Raw genomic sequence first — 19,502 nt, 5'->3', positions numbered from 1 at the left:
TTTCCTCCCCTAGCCTTGAGTGGCATTAGTGCCCTTTCTCCCGGCTTGTTGGTGCCTGTTTTTCTCCGATGGAGTTATCGGTTAGTTGTTGCACTTTTTCTTTTGCCTTTGCTGGTGAAAGCGGCGTCCACGTCCCCACTCCCAGCTTACGACGTGTTATGTTTTGATTTTCAGCTGTTTCTGATTTCTCCCTTGCAGTTGCTGGGGAAACAGCTGGAGGGCGGATCCTGCCAACACACCTGCTGCCCATTAGGTCATCAGGCCAAAATAAAAGCCTGGCAGCAACAGAGAGGAGTGTTGGGTTATTGCTCCGTGACGCTACTCACCACTCACTACTCACCTGACGTTTTGATACTGCTACCTTTTTAGCGGCAATCTTTCTTGGTGTTGTGGACACCACTAGTAATTAGACGAGTAGCGTTTTTCTTTCTTTCTCCTCTGTTTTATCCGCCCTCTGGCGTGATTTTGTGTTTTCTTGTTTTTGCCCACGACGTACACCTTATTGTCGTCGTCGCTTTTTGTTGTTTGATTAAAATTGAGTGACTTTCGCCATGGCTGGATCTGCTCTTTTCTTTTGGGGTCCAACAAACACTACCCAACCGTGACACGGCGTTGCATTTCTCGCTTGATCGATTGGCTGTTCGGCGTCCTTCTGTGTGTCCCACACCGCTAGTGCGCTCCTCGCGTCTACTGTGCAGATGGCGTCTGCGCCCCCTTCTCTCAGCTTGCCGCTGTTCACTACCGGAACTCTTTTGCATTCACGAAGGAGGGCCCACATTGCTGTGTGGACTGTGGCGCCCTTTTAAGGCCCCAATATCCTGGATGATCGCTGCCCAAGATGCCTCGTTTCCGATCGTGTTGGAGAGAATCAGTCCGGCAATCCTCGTGTGGAGGATGCCAGCCCACTGGGTCGCCAACCTAGGCCCCCAAAACGTCTTAGTGTGTCTTCTGCTGTGTCCGGTCCCCCCAAGAAGAAGGTGGCGCAGCTTCAGACGTGGGAGCCCTGCAAACCGAGTTAGCGGAGGTGAGGTCACTTTTGCAGGACCGTCCTGCCCCTTCGGTGGTGCTAAGTCCAGCTACCCCGCCCATACAGACGCTTCTTCCGGAAGATGACGGCATTTCCTGGGCGGCTTTTTTTCATGATCCTAACAGTGAACCAGCGTCTGTGATTTTGGGACCGAGCTCTCCGTCATCCGCTCAGAGCTCGTCCAGCAAGGCAGGGGATGCTTCAATGCGGGCTGTCCTGCGCAGTGCCTTGGACCTCCTCTGTTTGGATGTGCCTCCGCAGGCCCAGTCGACATCTGAGAGTGCCTTCTTCCAGCACAGACGCCCCTCTACATCTTTCCACCGCTCCCTCTGATATGGCTGACGCTTTAGATGGTTCTACAGGAGGGGCACACGCTGTTGCTGTTGGCCTCCTTCTTGCCGGCCCGGACGTGGTTCCCCCTGCTCTGCCAACTGTGCTTCGGCAAGACGTGGCATCTCCCCAACAGGGAGGATCTTTTGTCCCAACAAGGAAGTCGGATTTGGCATCCCAACCCTCAACACCTCCACTTGTGCGTTTGGCCTCTGAAAGGCCCGAACCGCTGCTGACCTGCTGTGCAGAACCGGTCAGGCGGAGCATTCTCAATGCGAGGGCATCATCCACTTGGCTGCAGTATGCCATCAGGTGTAAGTTGTTTGTGGCGTGGAGACCGCGGGGTGGACCCCGTTTCATGTTTGGTTCCCGCCATCCTGGATTTCCAGCAGTCGCTCCTGGATAAGGGTATAGGGATAAGGATAAGTCTCCACCTACGCTGATGGCGTATGTGGCAGCGATTTCTGCTCATCACAGTAGACTCGACGGCTGCACGGTGGGTAGCCATGAGTTGGTGTCGTTGTTCCTTAAAGGGGCTCTGCGTCTTCATCCTCGCACTACAACTCTGGTTCCGGCATGGGATCTGCATTTGGTGTTGGACGGCCTATGCAGGCCTCCCTTTGAGCCCCTGGCGGAGGCGGACCTCCTGTGGGTGTCATGCAAGACTGCGTTCTTGCTCGCCATTGCCTTCGCGAAGCGTGTCGGCAAGCAGCACGCATTGTCGGTTAGCCCTGCATGCCTGCGATGGCACTCGAATGCCGCCGCTGTCACTCTGCAGCTGAATACTGCCTTCGTTCCCAAGGTGTTGTCTGGCTCTCGTTTTAACCAGCCTCTATGGCTTGCACGGTATATACCTATTCAGGTGAAGGTGGGGACAGGCTCTTGTGTCCTGTGAAAGCCTTGCGGTACTACATCGACGCTACAGCAGGCATTTGGACGTCTGCTCAGCTTTTTGTCTGTTATGGTGGTCCGGCCAAGGGCTCCGCTCTCTCAAAGCAGCGCTTGTCTCACTGTGTCGTGGATGCCATTCGTCATTCCTACCTGGTGTCAGGCCACCCCCTGCCGCCGGAGGTGCGCTGTCACTCCACCAGGAGCGTTGCCACCTCTTGGGCTGCCCTGAGAGGTGTTCCTCTGGAGGACATCTGTGCTGCTGCCTTGTGGACAGCACCGAACACTTTCTCGAGGTTTTATAGCGTGGATGTCGCCTACCATCCGCTGGGCGTGGTCTTCGGTCCTGCTGGGGCTTCTCAGTGAGGTTGTGTCTGGCATTCCTCGTGACTACGCCGGTATTAATCATTCAGTGCTTCAAGCACTGCCATCTGGCTGTCGCGCGGGACGAAATAGAACGAAAGTTACGACTGTAACTGTGGTTCTATGAGTCCTGGACGACCGGCAGAGCGTCCTGTCACTCTGAATCCTCGTGTTCACGTGAGAAGATTCCGTAAGAAACCAACCTCGGGTGACACTGGAACTTATACCCTTCACCCAGGGGGCACAGGTGACTAATTTGGTATGCATTACTCAAACTGCGGAACCCAACCTCGGGTGACACTGGAACTTATACCCTTCACCCAGGGGGCACAGGTGACTAAATTGGTATGCATTACTCAAACTGCGCATGCGCAAAGGAAACATTCAGTGCTTGAAGCACCGCCATCGGGCAGTCGTCCGGGACTCATAGAACCGCAGTTACAGTCGTAACTTTCGTTGTATTGAACAGAACCGAATTCTGTGTGTGTTTTGTATATACTAATATAACAAACTTTAAAAATGTACAATTAAACTTTTCTGTTTTAAACATCTAAAACAATTGCAGTGCATCCTCTGATTCTTTGAACCCTGCGTATTGTACATTTGGTGATGGATATGTTTTTCTTATTAGCTCCACCACAAATGAGGGAAGAACTCTCCTGTTGCCTGGACCAAGCTTCACGATGCGATAGGCAACCAGCCTGTACTGTCTGAAATGGAAACAACACAATTGTAAATAATAGAGTGTATACCTGATATAACAACAAAAATAACTTGAGAATACAAAATAATAAAGCATTGTATCTCCATTGTAACTTATGCAATAGATTCTGATAATTCAGAGTCCTTCAATGCCTGATGTATAGACCTATAGTAGTAGCCTATTACATGAACACATGAATACAGTATGCCCTAATAAGTAACTTCATAATTCATCACTTGTACAGTATGAGGTTGTAAGAGAGGAGTCAATACTTACTCTAAAGACAGCTGACTATCTGGCTCAGCTGGCCTGGAACGCTTCTTTCAGTTTATTTTAGGAATGTTGAAAAAGGTCCGCAGAACACCCGCGTTCAGGAGTGCAGGAAAGTCATTGTGTTTTGTGATGCAGACAGAAGCTGCTGCGCTGGCCTCATCAATCAAAAGGTTTTGTATACAGTATGTGGCATGATAAGATCCCATTCATGGCAACAGTAGCACTCCCCTTCTGCAAGTGCACCACCATTTTTCAGTCACCCGTTCTCTCAAGGCGAAGGCTCCAACATCATGTACCAATTCTTGATCCCTCCTCTCACTCTCTGCCCATTGTAACTCCATCTGACAAATTTCGGCATCAGCATATTCGGGTTCATAAAAATACCCCCTTGGCTCAGCACTAAAAGCATTTTCTTCTTCGTCAGTATCGTAGTCAGACATGTTGTGAATTTTCGAAGTTATTCTTACGGCGGAAGGCGCGTCTATCAGCAGTATGCAGCGTGCCGCACAGTGTTACGAACAGAAAAATAGTGCCCGGCAGTAATGGAGTCGGACTTTCTTCTAATGTGAAGTTTTGTGATGCAAATGTTCCCTTCTTTTGAACACAAATTGTTTTTAGAAGAAAAACGCTTTATTTCCGTCACCGCAGCCAACTTGCCGGACTACTTTCCTCTCGACCAAAACTGGACCAGAACTTGTGTCATAAAATGCTGTAAGGGGTAAGTCAGTGCTGATTGCACACCACAGAAGGTGAGGATGCCATACAGATTCATGTCCAAAAATCCGAACTATCCCTTTAATACATTTTGTAAAAACTTTATTTGGACGTACGCCGCCATTGAAGACATTTAATATTTTCAATTTGATGTTTTACTGTTTTTGAATTTACTTATAGGCATAACAATGTGATATAATCATGAGTGTTTAATAGAATACAGTGGAATAATGATTTTGTGAACTTTATTTTATCCTCTCACCCTCAAAGCTATTGAAGATAGGAATGTGCATGATGTTATCAGAGCCTTTTGTCATTGGAGTCTAAAAGTCTGGGGTTAGGTCCTAATTGCATTTGTTTGTTTGTTCTTTTTTTATGCTAAATCTACAACAGTAAATATCATGGTAAAATATTTGATTAATCATTATCTACCATCATAAGGGTTTCCTAGGAATATTGGATCAGACAAACCCATTTGAAAAAACAAAACTTCATAAGATATAGAAACAATTATCATTTGCTAACAAAAAACCAGGTGCTCTTTTCAAAGTAAAGAATGAAGACTATGTATGTTATGAGTGACTAAATGAAAATGATTTTGCACACAGATTGGTTTGCTGATCATAATGGTGGGGGCCACATCCACCGCATGTGAGCCACGAGGTCCCAGGCTCATCAAATCACATCAATTGAAACCGACCGAGGGGGTTGACTAAGCTGCTGATCTGCGCCCACACCAATTGGAGCCATCTAACGGTTCCCACCACACCCGGTTCCAGTGTCTACCTGACAAGCTGCCCAAATACGCGGAGGAAAGAAGATTCATTGGAGTGCCTTTTCCCTGGGCACGGATTGAGTCACACTGGGAATGAAGTCCCGTGACCTTTCCTGTGATCTCTGGCAGTGAGCCAGGGTTCGGAAAGAGGCTGACAAACGCCTCTTTTTTAAAAAAAAAATTGACCAACTGTCGAACGCACTTTTCATTCAACAAGACCTTCATCAGGAGATGGCTTCGAGGGACGGACACATCTGCTATTGCGTCGTGACACTTAACCACATCACATAGTGTTATGCCTCACATTTATTATGCCCCTTCTACCGAATTTTTTAATGAATCAAACTGAATTTTGATTGCTAAGCCCCTCTATCTTTCTCTCTCTCTCTCTCACCTGCTATTCTTATTTTCTGAACTCCACACATAAACATTGCTTCATTTTTGCGACGATCAAGATTCGCGCTGGACTTTCTCTCTCGACTATTGTGGGATTAAATGTCCGGTTTTTGAACTTATAGAAGTTCAATGGTAGGACTGAAGACATTTAATATTTTCAATTTGATGTTTTACTGTTTTTGAATTTACTTATAGGCATAACAATGTGATATAATCATGAGTGTTTAATAGAATGCAGTGGAATAATGATTTTGTGAACTTTATTTTATCCTCTCACCCTCAAAGCTATTGAAGATAGGAATGTGCATGATGTTATCAGAGCCTTTTGTCATTGGAGTCTAAAAGTCTGGTGTTAGGTCCTAATTGCATTTGTTCCCCCAGTCAAGAAGGGGAACTGTATGTAAATGTCTTTACTAATAACATCACACATTTGGTCACTAGGAGTCGACATGTCTGTCCTTTAATCAACTTAGGAGGGGAAGAGGAACCTTTTATCTTTTGAGTATAAATGAGTCGATGTTCTGTAAATTGTCACACACTTGCACACTTACTCCACGTTGCATTCAGATGTGGATGTCCTGACTGTGTCTTTAGAAGCTTCTAAATAAATTCTTGCAAGAAATCTTCTTCATCAGATCCTGAATACAATTATTTTAGACACGCAAAGATTACACTTAATATAGTAATCAAAATATTCCTTCACCATTGTTATTATATTGTTGTTACAACGCATTCCATGCGTAGTGACATAGAATGGCAGTTGGTTCTCTGCCGAGCAATGTGTAACGCCTATAAAGAAAGCAAGGTAAGCCTCTGTTGACATTTAACTGTTTCAATTTAGATTTAACTGTTTCAATTTAGATTTTAACTGTTTCAATTTAGTTATACATGTGTAGAAGTAGATATTACTATGTTAACCCACACCAGATGTTTAGGAAAGGGTGTGATAAGGATTGCTTTTGATCTCATCTTTATTTGAAGTCCCCTCTCTGTTCCTGGAACAGCAAAAGGGGACCAAAAGGTTCCTGTTTATTTAGCGGGGGGACGTTGAGCGACTGAGCGCTCTACTCCTCAACTCTTCCTGCCATAAAAATGTATAGGGACCAGAATCTCTCTACATCAAAGACTCTGGTCAGGAAGTATTGTTTTTTGTAGAGGTTCAAAGGAGAGCATAGGCGGGGCTGAATCTAAAGAACTGTGTATAAAGATGACACAAGATTGTCACACACACACACACACACACACGCATACCTGTTTATATGGTATAGACTGACAAATTTCAGAAACAGGCCCGGTGGTGATTTAAGTTGACACACCTTTTAAAAGGGTTTAGAATGATGGGAGTAAGGCTAAATCACTTCAAAAAAATTGAGAAGAATTTAGCACCCTTCAGAGCTTAGAAAAGAGGTTAACAACCTGAGATATCAGACCTGACAAAATGGTGGTTTGGGACGACACTTGAATTGTGGTTTACAAGGACAAAACAGGATTAAGGTGACTTTAAAGGGACAAGGTAGTCACGCCCCCCACCACCCAAAATTAACATAAATACACCACCTGACACCACTATGCATTAGGTGAACAGAACCAAAAGAGAGCAATTGGATATAGATGGATGATGAATTCACCCCTGTAAGTGTTTCTTCATGACTAATACAAAAAATACGACAGTAATGAGCATCAACATTATTGAGACTTTAAAAAGGCAATTACCTCACATTTGCAGCCACACAAATTAAGACGCAACTGCACAAAGAATGTAGGAAAGTGTCTATTTAATGACACAGGCTCCTTTAAACCTCAGAAATTAGCAACCCCACACTAACCAAGCTGTAATATCACAAACGTAAAAACATACAAACGCAATCTAAATTAAAGTAAACACAGATGTTTTATTAACAAGTATGACTGGTCTAGACACTGTACACGGTTTTCTACAAAGTCCTTTCTAATCAAGGTGTTCCGAGCCACTACGCACTACGTGTTGGTGTTCCATTTTTATCCTACTGAAAATCCAGAGCCTTGTAGTTTAATATTCCAATATAGAGTTTATAGTAGTAGTGATAGACAGTGCCGACACCATACTGATTATTTGTAGTCAAAGAGGCCAATAACCACATTTGGAGCTGATATTCATTTGTAGCAAAAGAAAAAAATGGGGTCAAAATTAATATTTTTTTAAATGTTGAAATGCTATTAAGCATGTTTATAACTTTCAAATTTGTTAAAGGCTTTTAGTTTAATTTTAAACATTAAGTTTTAAAACAAATTGGGCTATTTGCTAACAAAAAGTGCTGGGTGCTGCCAGGGTCATTAGCTTGTGTTAAGGTCAATTGAAAATTAGGCAAGTAAATGGGGTATATGCCACGGGGAAAGCGGGACTTGCAACTTCCGTAAGTCACACACCTACGCTGATACCAGTTATTGTAGCGCCATATAGGCCGTGCCCCATACTCGCACTTCCACCCTTATGTTGCAACAGTAACCAGAAACAGCGTGTGTGTGACCTAGTCCCACCTCCTTTGTGGCATATACTTCAGATCTCCCTTAAGATTTTCGTTTTAATTTCTAAGAGAAAAAGTGCAGGGAGTTCTTAGTGTCTGAAGCATTAAGTGAAAATATAATTAAATACATAAATAAAAAGTTCCCAGAATTTAGTTTTAAATGAAACTCTCATGCTGGTATCTCACTGAGTGATGAATGCTTGGGTAAATAGCAAATTTGTTGTTTTTTTTGTCACGGTTCATATAAGGTTTCAGAAGATGCTTGCAGAAAGTGAAAAACTGTCTGAACATGTTAAAAAAAACTTTGCAACAGGAAATACTGACAAGTGAAAACTGAACATTTCTGCAACCTTTTATGAATCCCGACAAAAACCCCAAATTCTCTATGTTCGCAAGCATTCGTTGCTTAGTGAGATACCAGCAAATGGGTTTACCGTCTCTTCTGGGCCTGCCTTTTGGCTGTGGTTATTCGGTTTCTCACAAAGTCTCTAATATTCTGTACAGTCCGTTGTGACAGCACAGGGTCTTCTGCCCGCTTACACTGGCTGCATTCAACTTTGGAGGCAAGTTTTCCTTTTTTTATGTGGCTTCCAAAATGTCGCATCACTGCAGCGACCTCGGCTTTGCTCCACATTTTCTTTGGCTGTCTCCTTCCCTCACTTTCTTGATCAGCATCGTCTTTTCCTGAGAGGACTGTAAGTAAACAAAACAAAAAATACATATATATATATATATTTACAGATACTTGAACAATCAGAAGGTAAGTCTAACTAATGTCACAGATTATTTGTCAATTACAGTGGCTGCAACACAAAAACAGGAAGTAGATAGTACTCTCCACAGCCATTATTTATGGCCTAATGCAGGCTATTGTGTGGCTGCAGGATGGCAAAAGAAAAGACCATTACCGACTGCATCTAGTCTTAAGCAGTTACGTGACTTTATTTTATGTTTTTTTTTTTAGCTCATTTCATTGCTCAGGAGGCCTTACATCATTGCATATTTTCATAACATAATCCAAAGACCCTAAAGCTTGTCTTACCGCCAGTTGAAGGGACTGTGTCTCCTACTGTAGACGTCACATGTGACAGCTTATCTGGTAAAAACAAAAACGACGTGTGAAAATTGTCTCATCAACAAATACTGATACCGGGCGGCCTTTGTTGCCCCGTCTGCTGAGAGAAAATTTGTAAAGTAGACAGAGAACCTACCGTGGCCACCAGAGTTCTGTTCCTGCTCAAGGATCGTAGAGTCTGAGGCTGGATCCAGGTCTTTGCCATCTTCACAAAGTGGTCCTCCGACCTCTGTGTCGCTGCCCTCTGAGTCACTGCCATCATTATTTTCATTCTCACTGAATGATAAGTTATCTAGAAAAAGATAGTCATAAGAAAAGATCAGTGAGACATCAGACCCCAAGGCCTCAAGTTTTAGAATTGTTCTGCCAATTTAATAATGTACACACAATCTCTTAAATTCCTCCACCAAATACTAAATTTTGTATCAACACTGATGATAATCTAAAATTACTCCAAACTATCCTGGAGGGAGTTAGGGAGGCATACAGAACATTAAAAAAAAAGTTTTCTAGTCATAAATTTCAATGGCAAACATTTCCTCACATTTCAGCATAGGTGACCTTGTTGACTGATTAAACACCAACATTATGTTGTACTGTGTACAAGTTTAAAGCAGATAATGTGATGCTATTTAGATAAATACGTTGCATTTGCTATAGAAAAACTAGCTGTAAGCTGTAACAGATGCAAGATGGAAAGGATGCCACTCCTTAGGGGTGAGAGCGATAATTGTTTTTTTTTATGCATCAATCGTTGTATAAAAAAAAATTCTGCTTCGATTCAGAGTTACCGGTATTAAAAATAGATTTTTAAAGTTTATATAAATTTTTTAAAAAAAACACTGTCATCTTCTGCATATTGCACTGGGAGAAGTTAAACATTTGTTACAGCAAACGCTGACACACTATTGTAAACCAGGTTGCCTTGCCACTTTAATAAAAGTCAGTGTGAAATATAAATCTTTGCTTTTCCTTGAGTTCTGCAATTGTTTTAAAAACGTACCAGTGGTTTACATTAGCTATGAAATGTAAGCAAATGTACTAATGATGCATCTAAAGCGAATCGAATCTTGAGGTACCCATATTTTCCCACCCCTGATAAACAGGACATCATCTGACATTCTGAACACTCACCTTCAATTTCAATTTCATCCAGAGATTTACCCTGTAGACCAGAAAGCTCTCCTTTTTCTATGGATAAGAGCAGTTTTGAGATCTTGGCCAACTGCATGGTTGGGACCGGCAACCTATAGAAATCCCTATGGACTCTGATATCATGCCCCAGGAAATCTGCAACCTGGTCAAGTTCATTTTTTTTCAAATTCAGTATCTGTGTGAGTGTGGCGACATGTTTTCTAAGTTGTGTAGATCTGAGGAGCTCTGGCTGTTTAGCTCCACACAGGCTTGCGTAAATACGCAAGCAATCACATCCTCTGTAGTATGTTAAAGTTTTGGGTCTTCCAAATAGAAAAATATTCTCATCTGGGACACCACACTCCTTCCTTTTATTGGTTAGAAGTGACAGCGCTTCTACCGTAGATGGTGCAAGAAGAACCACCACCTTTCGCTCTCTTTTCCCAACAAGTTCTACTCTGGTGAAATAGTTGCACAACCTTTGCTCGAGCTGAGAAAGACCCAAGGCAACATCTTTGTGCAGCTTTGTGCTGTCTCTCTCATTAAAACCTTTGCTGAGCATTTTTGAAACTTCTCCAGCGCGTCTCCGATTAAAAACAATTATTTGTGCTAAAGTAAGTTTCGCAAGCTCAGCATAGTTTTTCGGTGTTGCTTCCTCTACCAAGTTACTAACAGCACTGTCAGCAGTCTTCTGAAGGTACTGGTGAAGTACCTGGACATCCTCCGTAAAGGGCAGTGTTGGTGGCTTATTATACTTGGCACTGCTCAGTGTGCTCAGAGCTTTGTGGGAAATCAACTCACACCACTTGGAGGTATATAGTTTCCTAAATGTTTCAGTTTCCTTCACCAGTGTTGCATCTTCTGCCATTAGTGCACGACAATGAATGATGTCGCAGATTTTGTTTAGTGTGTGCCCCAATTTCAAAGCCAGGCTTGGTGTATGGTAGGAGAGGCTTTCTTCGTCAAATCCAGCAACTTGCTTCACTGCTTGAACAACTGTTTGAAAGTTTGAGGGCTTTATGGCTTCCTCCAGGCTGTGTACAGAGAAGTTTGCTCGCAGACATACCAGCAGTCGTCCCACTTCTCGGAGCTTTTGTCGAATATGTTCGTACTTTGTGGGATCTTGACCATGTTTATTGTACAGGGACTGGGCCAAATGAACAATAGATAGGTCATTTCGTACAGCAAGGCCAATCTCATCCGTCTTCATTGTGCTAAGAACCTTCCACATTCCACTCGAGAAGTGTTGACTGAATACGGTATCTTGGGCTGTAGCTAAACACAGAACTCTGGCTCTTCCAGCTTGTTTATCCAGATTGCAATTTTCTGGCCTTAAGGGACATCTTCGGACATGTCTCCACAGATCTTTGCGTACGTATAAGCCCTGGCAGTGCATACAATGCACAAAGTTTCCAGCCACTGCAGTAGATTTTGGCCTCCTTTTCACTTTTAATTGTCCATTTTCACCTTGGAGTATGGCAGTGTTATGTTGAAAGTTTCCTCTGTTTCGCATTTTTTCAAACAAAGTCTTGCGCTCCTGAGAGTGATCAGGGAGGTAAAATGCATATGCAACTTCTGGGTGAGACATGTGTACTTTCAGGTGGCGAGTCAGTCTGCTTTGTGGCTTACCACAAACAAAACAGTAATTTCTATTGGTCAAATTAAGATGTTCTAGAGATTTTTTATCTTTGTTCTTCACATGCTTATTTGATGAGTCTTTGCTAGAAATTTCTGAATCTGACGTTTCGCCAGCAATGACATCTGTGGGCAAACATTTTGATGTGCCAGCTTCATTTGGAAAATGTGTGTCCAAACTGTTAGAGTTGTTAGTGGGTAAGGCTGGTATTCCTTCCCTCTGTCGCACTTTAGACTGATTAGGCACCAAAGTCATGCTTGAATCTGAATCATCATCTGAATCAGGGACATATTCACTTCCAGAGTTCTGCTCCTCATCCGAGTCTAATATTTCATCGTCTCCTTGCTTCCGTCTGTAGCAGGACAGATGCCAGACTCTTGAACATGCTGTGAACAGAGTTAGAAAATGTTGGGTCAAACAAACAGTGCCAGTTACAGTTACAACATAACTTCTTTAAACAATTTTCTTCTCTGTACCAATCAGTGCTGTATTTTATATTGTGTAAGAAGAGTTGCCAGTAATTAAATCGTTACATCATGTCCACAATGCAGACAACTGTTCGGTTGCCATTTGCATCATTTGTTTGGTTTCTGGCTGTATCGTCTAAATTTGGACTCAAAGCAATGCTATCAATATATGGTTTACCTTTGCATCTGTATCCAGTCCATGTAAAAGAAGATATAGGTCCCAAGCATAGAACACACTTATCAAAGGCTGACAGTGTTGAGACCTCAAGAAGGTGTTTCCAACAGTCCTGGGGAGGGTAGGGGGTAATTTATTTAGAAAGTGTTGGCAAAATATTTATTAAGCATGTGGGATTGCTAGCAACAAAAAAAAAACTTAGATGAACAAATATGTACAAACTGACTTCAATTATCAAGCATCCAATGAAGTTTCTCAGAGCACAAAAATATTGCTGATGACTTGACATGCACAGGAAACAATTGTTGAACGTTAACTGTAATTGGACTTTAAATAACACTCATTAGAGATGAAGTAATTTACCTTTTGAGAACTGGTCTGTGGCTCAAGTTCTGGACTCAGGTCACCCTGGCACAAGGTCAATGTGGAGTCACTTGTCTCCATCATGTACTGAAAAAAAATACAGAGACAATACACACAGGTGTAATCAGACAGTTTGATTACTACAAATTCACTGAAGTTGCAGAAATATGCATGAGCGCCAAACTTTGACAGTTTTTAATTGCCAGATGGCGTTGAAATTCATTTAACAACCACGTATACCTGTTCAATATCTTCAACCTCTAAGGGTTGGGCTGACCTCTTTGTGTCGGAATGCTGCAAAAGAGACAGGAAGGAAACATTAAACATAGACAGACCTTCATAAAGACAACGCTTTACATCACATTGCTGATTCAGAGTGATGCAGGATCAAGAAACATTGAGTTTATGTTAGGTCATTTCAAAAACAACAGCCTACCAAGTATATTGATATACTGTATGTATAGTGATTCTAATCCACAGATAGGTGAAAGTGGGTGACTGTGAGACTTAAAGATACAATGAGGTTAAATGTCCCTCTAAACCATATGATTATGTGAACACACACACACACACACAAGTAGGTGAGTGCGACTCCACTTCTATAGCAAATGCTTTCTCGGCAAAAGTCAGTGTATGCCAGTGTCAGTCTATGCCATACTTGGACACAACACACATTCAAACCTATGGATGAGGTTGTGACTTAAAACTTGAACATACTATCACGAAATGTGTCAGTCCAATACATAATAAATCTAGGTGATAACACACACACACACACTCGGTCTATTCAAAATATTATCAAGCCTTCAATAAGTTTTTCTGTACACTAAAATATTACTGGTGACTTGATTGAGCACTGCAAACAATTACTGTAGTTGGATGCTAAATGACACCCAATAGTGATAAAGTAATTTACCTTTTGAGAACTATTGTGCGGTGGACTCAGGTCATTCTGGCTCAAACTCATTGAGGAGTGCCTTGTCTCCATCATGGACTTAAAGAGAAAAATACAGAGGCAATACACACAGGTCCCATCAAACTGTTTGATTACAAATTTGTTTCAAGTTGCAGAAATATGCATGAGCAGTAAACTTTGACAGTTTTTAATTGCCAGATGGCATTGATATCCATTTAACAACCACATGTACCTGTTCAATATTTTCAACCTCTGAGGGTTGGGTTGACCTCTCTGCATCAGAATGCTGCAAAAGAGACAGGAAGTAAACATTAAACATAGACATACCTTCATTGAGACAACGCTTTACATTACGTTGCTGATTCAGAGTGATGCAGGATCAAGAAACACTGAGTTTATGTTAGGTCATTTAAACAACAGCCTACCAAGTATATTGATATACTGTATGTATAGTGATTCAACTCCACAGAAAGGTGACATTGGGTGACTGTGAGACTTAAAGATACAATGAGGTTAAATGTCCCTCTAAACCATGAGATTATGTGAACACACACACACAAGTAGGTGAGTGCGACTCAACTTCTACAGCAAATGCTTTCTCGACAAAAGTCAGCGTATGCCAGTGTCAGTCTATGCCATACTTGGACACAACACACATTCAAACCTATGGATGAGGTTGTGACTTAAAACTTGAACATACTATCACGAAATGTGTCAGTCCAATACACAATAAATCCAGGTGATAACACACACACACACACACTCGGTCTATTCAAAATATGATCAAGCCTTCAATAAGTTTTTCTGTACACTAAAATATTACTGGTGACTTGATTGAGCACTGCAAACAATTATTGTAGTTGGATGCTAAATGACACCCATTAGTGATAAAGTAATTTACCTTTTGAGAACTATTCTGGCTCAAACTCATTGAGGAGTGCCTTGTCTCCATCATGGACTGAAAGAGAAAAATACAGAGACAATACGCACAGAAATGATGTTTGATTACAAATTCACTGAAAGTGCAGAAATATGCATACAGTTTTTAACTGCCAGATGGCGTTGAAATCTATTAAACAACTACATGTACCTGTTCAACTCCGGAGGGTTGGGCAGACTTCTCTGCGTCAGAATGCTGCAAAAGAGACAGGAAGGAAACAAACACAGACATGGATGAGTGGTAAACTGTCTGTTTTTTAAGAGTTAAAGGTGGCGCTAAAATCCAATTAACAATCCCGTTGTGTACTTTTAATAGGGTTGTCAAAAGTATCGATACTTTTCAAACACATCATATCCGGATACAATATCACTTTATCAATACTGCAGCGTCAGCCGTGCACACTCCACTAGCATCACTGCCTCGGCAGATAGGCTCCCGCACCCAGGAGAGCCCACACTGCAACCTTGCTTGTTCAGTTATGTTTTACAGCTGCTTAGTATGGCCAGTGTGGTGGCAGGAGGGCTAAACGTGCCAGTTTTGGTGGACAAGAAAAAGCCAGATGCCTTGTTTTGTTATCAGCCGTTAGCTGGCTACCACGGTTAGACTTATGCTCAGTAAGTGACTGTTGTTTTATTATTATCCATTAGCCACGGCCTCACAGTTAGCTTAGTGTGCATTGCTGCTTCAAGTTGTGCCTCATTTTTAGTAAATTCAGGGCTCATATGCAAGCCATGAAGTGCACAGGAGCACATTGACATGCTTGTCTTTAAAAAAAACAAAAAAAAAAAACTTCCAACCACAAAGAAAATTCAGACCAGTGATACGACAGGCTCAGACAGTCATTCATAGAATAAAGTGGCATTTTTTAATATGGCATATTCTTTCATTTGTTTAAATTATTTATTTGCATGTGAAAAAGTGATTGTCCTATTTATTTTTGTTATTTTAGGATTAGTATATCTTTTGGTATGGTATTGAATGGTATTAAGTATCAAGTATTTTCCTGGGTATCGATATTGAGTTTGAAATTTTAGTATTGTGACAACCCTAACCTGTAAATAGCGTATGGACTGTAAAAGAGCACTAAAAGAGTGTACATGATTTACCTCTTGAAAAGGTTTCCGAGCATCTGTGGGCGCTGTAGATGTAGTTTCCTCTATGGTGAGCTTGGATGTGGATGTGTTTTGTTGGCCAGATTCCTGAGGTTTAAATTGACAAACATCATGAGTTTAATTCAGTCAATACTGATTTTCAGATCACTAACCACTCATCACATTCTGATATGATACCTTGCTTCTCCATGGCCAGTCAGAGTCGCCATAATTATATGTAATCTCCTCTCCTGTGTCAATGTCCCGTGTCGCAAATAAACACAGATGGGGCTTTCCTTGCACATTTAAATACTTCATTGTGGAATTTGGGTTGATGTGGTCATCATTGACCAGTCTTCCTAGTGACCCATCCTCTGTTGCTGCATCAACACTTCAAATAGAAAACCAATTATTAATATTATATAGTTAGAACTTGGTAGTGTTGATTCGGGTTTTGACTCAAAGCTAATGAATCTAAACAAATTATGGACTTTTAATATGGACTAATTAAATGGAGCATGGACTTAATACGCACCACCAAGTTCTTCCGTCAAAGCGAAACTCAAACATGAATGCTTTCATTTTGTCATGGTACAATCTCTGTCTCCTCTCACATTCTTGTTTGCTTAGAAGTGCACCACGATATTCTAGCAGGAAGTCTCCTTTTTCAAAAGAAGCACAAGCAAAGACCCCTCTCCCTAGTAATGACAAAAATAATAATGAAGTCAGGTGGAAGATTGACTTTTTAGTTAACTGTTATTGTGAGATGTATCTTACCTTTGAATTCACTGATGTATTTCACATCAAGTCCATGTTTGTCTCTTCCGGTATCGATATAAAGCATTGCTTCTTTTTTGGGATTCAAACACCTTCGCCTTGGCATGTTTTTCTTTAAATCAAGAGCCTCTGTACCCAAAGAAAAAGTAAAGATTCTAAAAATGAAATGATTGTTATAAACAATAATATAAACATCTCATATTTTAAAATCAAAATAATCCTCACAAATCAAACTACAACGATCCAAAGTCTAATGCTTTTCAATAAGAGATGACGTCACCTCGGAATTGTCAATACGTGAAAATGCTCAAGCTCGCTCATTAATTAAGTAACAGATGGCTAAAGATAAATACAAACGTTAGAGAAAAGGGAGTGGATATTTTCCTGCTAGCGCTTTTTTTCCGGTGCATAATTCGTAGGCCTACTTGTAGTTCTTGCGCGACCCACGGCAAGATAGCTGTTAAAGGCGAGACCGACAACTCTTCTGCTGGCGCTATTTTGCCGGCGCAGAATTGGTACTTGTAGTTCTCTCGCGTTTCACAGCAAAATATAGTGCTAAGAGGCTACCGGCAACTCTCCTGCTAGCGCTATTTTGCCGACACAGAATTCAAACTTGTATAGTTCTCGCGCAGTTCACGGCAAAATAACGCTAAGTGAGCTTTTAAAACACGGCAAAATATCCGCTTCGTAAAGAAAATTAATCCATCCATCCTTGATCCCAACCGCCTGTCCTAATATGAGATAATTATTATGGTGGAACAACCGTCACGAACGTGTTTAAATGAGATATCTGAATAACCAGCAACAACAAACGAGGCATCTGCGTCAACGAATTAAAAAGGTTCCATTTTCTATCATGAAACCTTTTTAAAACAGCGTAAAAAGTTGCCCTGCCTTGATGAAATTACCTCACCGCAACAAAAATAACCGTGTTCTCATTAAATTGGGTGTATTTACCATGAATATATGCTTGTTACTTACCGTGCAGTTAGTTCTGCGTTGTGTTTGTCTGCATCCCACGTTGACGCGTGTGGCTTTCGCGGGAGATCCGGTATACCTCACGCCCACATTACACGTCATGCCACCGCCCCCTTTGTGTGTACTTTTGTGTGTGTGTGTGAAAGTGCAATAATAAAAAACGGCCAGTAGGATGTCATACACACACACAAAATCTCAGACGAGGGGATTACACTGACAGATCAAAAAATCATATTTATAAGATATTTAGAAATGAATTCATGCATAATTATTGTCCTAGCTGAGTAGTAGGCCCACATTTTTCTCTTTTTACAGAAAAAAACGTTTTTATAGACCCTAAAAAATTAAAAAACAAGTCTTGAATTAGGCCGACACTGCCTGTGTCGCTCTAAACACAAGTGTCAACTTTTCCCAGGTCAAATGTCAGATCATTTGTCGGTCTAAACCACATTAACAAACGCACACACACACACACACACACACACACACACGCACACACACACACACACACACACACACACACTCTGGAGACAGACCACCTTCTTTCAGTGGGTTCCTGTGTGTGTCTTCAAAAGCTTTTGGAATAAAAAACTTGCAAGAAACTTCTTCATCGATCTCATTTATAATTTATTTGAACAACGCAAATGATTACAAAATCCATGTAATCATTACACCTCGTAGCGTCCCTAAAGAAACAACATGCAATTGGGAGAGTCACCCTCCCCCAAGCTGTGTTCTCGTCCAGTGGTGTAGTCCAGGGTATACGCGTGTATACGGAGTATACACACTTATTTTTCAGTCAGCACTTAGTATACCCACTGTTGCACACCGTTCAGCCATTGTCTACCCTCCTCTGCCTCTAATTGGCTGGTACGCCCTGCCTACATTGATTAGATTGGCTAACTTTTGGCATGGGACTGATGAGCCAATCTGAGGCAGAGTAGGGGCGGGTCATGTCAAGGAAAAAAAATGACCGAGAAATTTAGCTTCAGGTGAACTGATTTGCCCTAATACATGGGATATATGATTGCAACGTGGGGTCGATTCCCAGAGTGGACACTGCCGATTACACACTAACTACATGCTCGAGTTAAGTTTTATAGTAACTATAGGCTGGTACTTGATTTTTAAATACCGATAAATTAGAACACAAGACTGGGGACAAATAGTTTCAGACTCAGCACAAAACAATACTGAAGTCTAACCGGACTGATTTTCACAGTTTTTATTCTTTGTTCACTAAATATTGTAATTTGTTTTATAACATATACTTTATTTTTGCCTCATGATAAATACATTGCACATTATTTCAAGCTGCTGTTCTTAACAAGTCATGATCATTTTATTATTGTGAGCAAGCACAAATGTCGGATTTTTAATTCTTAAATGTCACTGTTTATAAAGGAGGAAATTTTTCTGGGTTACATTAAAAAAAAATGGTGAAAATTTAGAGTATACCCACTTTTCCAGGTACCACTACACTACTGCTCTCATCATTCACCAGACGCATTCAAGAGTTTTGATAGTCCCTTTAGGAACGCTATGGAGGCTTACCTTGCTTTCTTTATAGGTGTTTCACATTGCTCAGCAGAGAGCCAAACGCCATTCTACGTCACAACGCATGGAATGCATTGCGACGTAAATAGCAATGGCGGCGTACGTCCAAATGAAGTTTTTACAAAATGTATTAAACAGGAAATGATTTTTTTTTTTTTAAATTAAGTGTCTGTTTCGCGCTAAACAGTCAAACAGAGAAATATGTTACGTTATGGTCATACTGTGCATGGTAGTGTGGTTGTTTCCCAAACCAAAGGTTGTAGGTTTAATTCTCAGACCTTGTGACCTTTTCAAAGTGTCACTGAACAAGGTACGGAACCTGCAGTTGTTCCCGATGTTGCATCCTTAGTAGGTGAATGAGGAAACAGTGTTGAAGCACTTCGAGTTCATCAGGAAATATTGTACATAGATTTTTTTTTC

General features: G+C 41.5%; 1 protein-coding gene across 1 annotated transcript; it reads right to left on the bottom strand.

The window, feature by feature from the left end:
- Positions 1 to 6,728: 6,728 nt before the first annotated feature.
- LOC144048749 (uncharacterized) lies at positions 6,729 to 16,611 on the bottom strand. Its single transcript, XM_077561022.1, has 15 exons — positions 16,548 to 16,611; positions 16,306 to 16,468; positions 15,969 to 16,161; positions 15,786 to 15,878; positions 14,830 to 14,874; positions 14,641 to 14,697; positions 13,972 to 14,025; positions 13,740 to 13,817; positions 13,064 to 13,117; positions 12,824 to 12,910; positions 12,464 to 12,572; positions 10,183 to 12,204; positions 9,185 to 9,340; positions 9,016 to 9,069; positions 6,729 to 8,666 (listed from the first exon to the last, which is right to left on the bottom strand). Exons 2-15 carry the CDS (start codon positions 16,350 to 16,352, stop codon positions 8,404 to 8,406), a joined length of 3,312 nt encoding a protein of 1,103 aa, XP_077417148.1. The 5' UTR covers positions 16,353 to 16,468; positions 16,548 to 16,611; the 3' UTR covers positions 6,729 to 8,403.
- Positions 16,612 to 19,502: the final 2,891 nt, after the last annotated feature.

This window comes from Vanacampus margaritifer, chromosome 3 (assembly GCF_051991255.1).
Source record: "Vanacampus margaritifer isolate UIUO_Vmar chromosome 3, RoL_Vmar_1.0, whole genome shotgun sequence".
NCBI lineage: Eukaryota > Metazoa > Chordata > Actinopteri > Syngnathiformes > Syngnathidae > Vanacampus > Vanacampus margaritifer.
The sequence above is the reverse complement of the archived record's forward strand: the minus strand, read 5'-3'. Positions and strand labels throughout refer to the sequence as shown.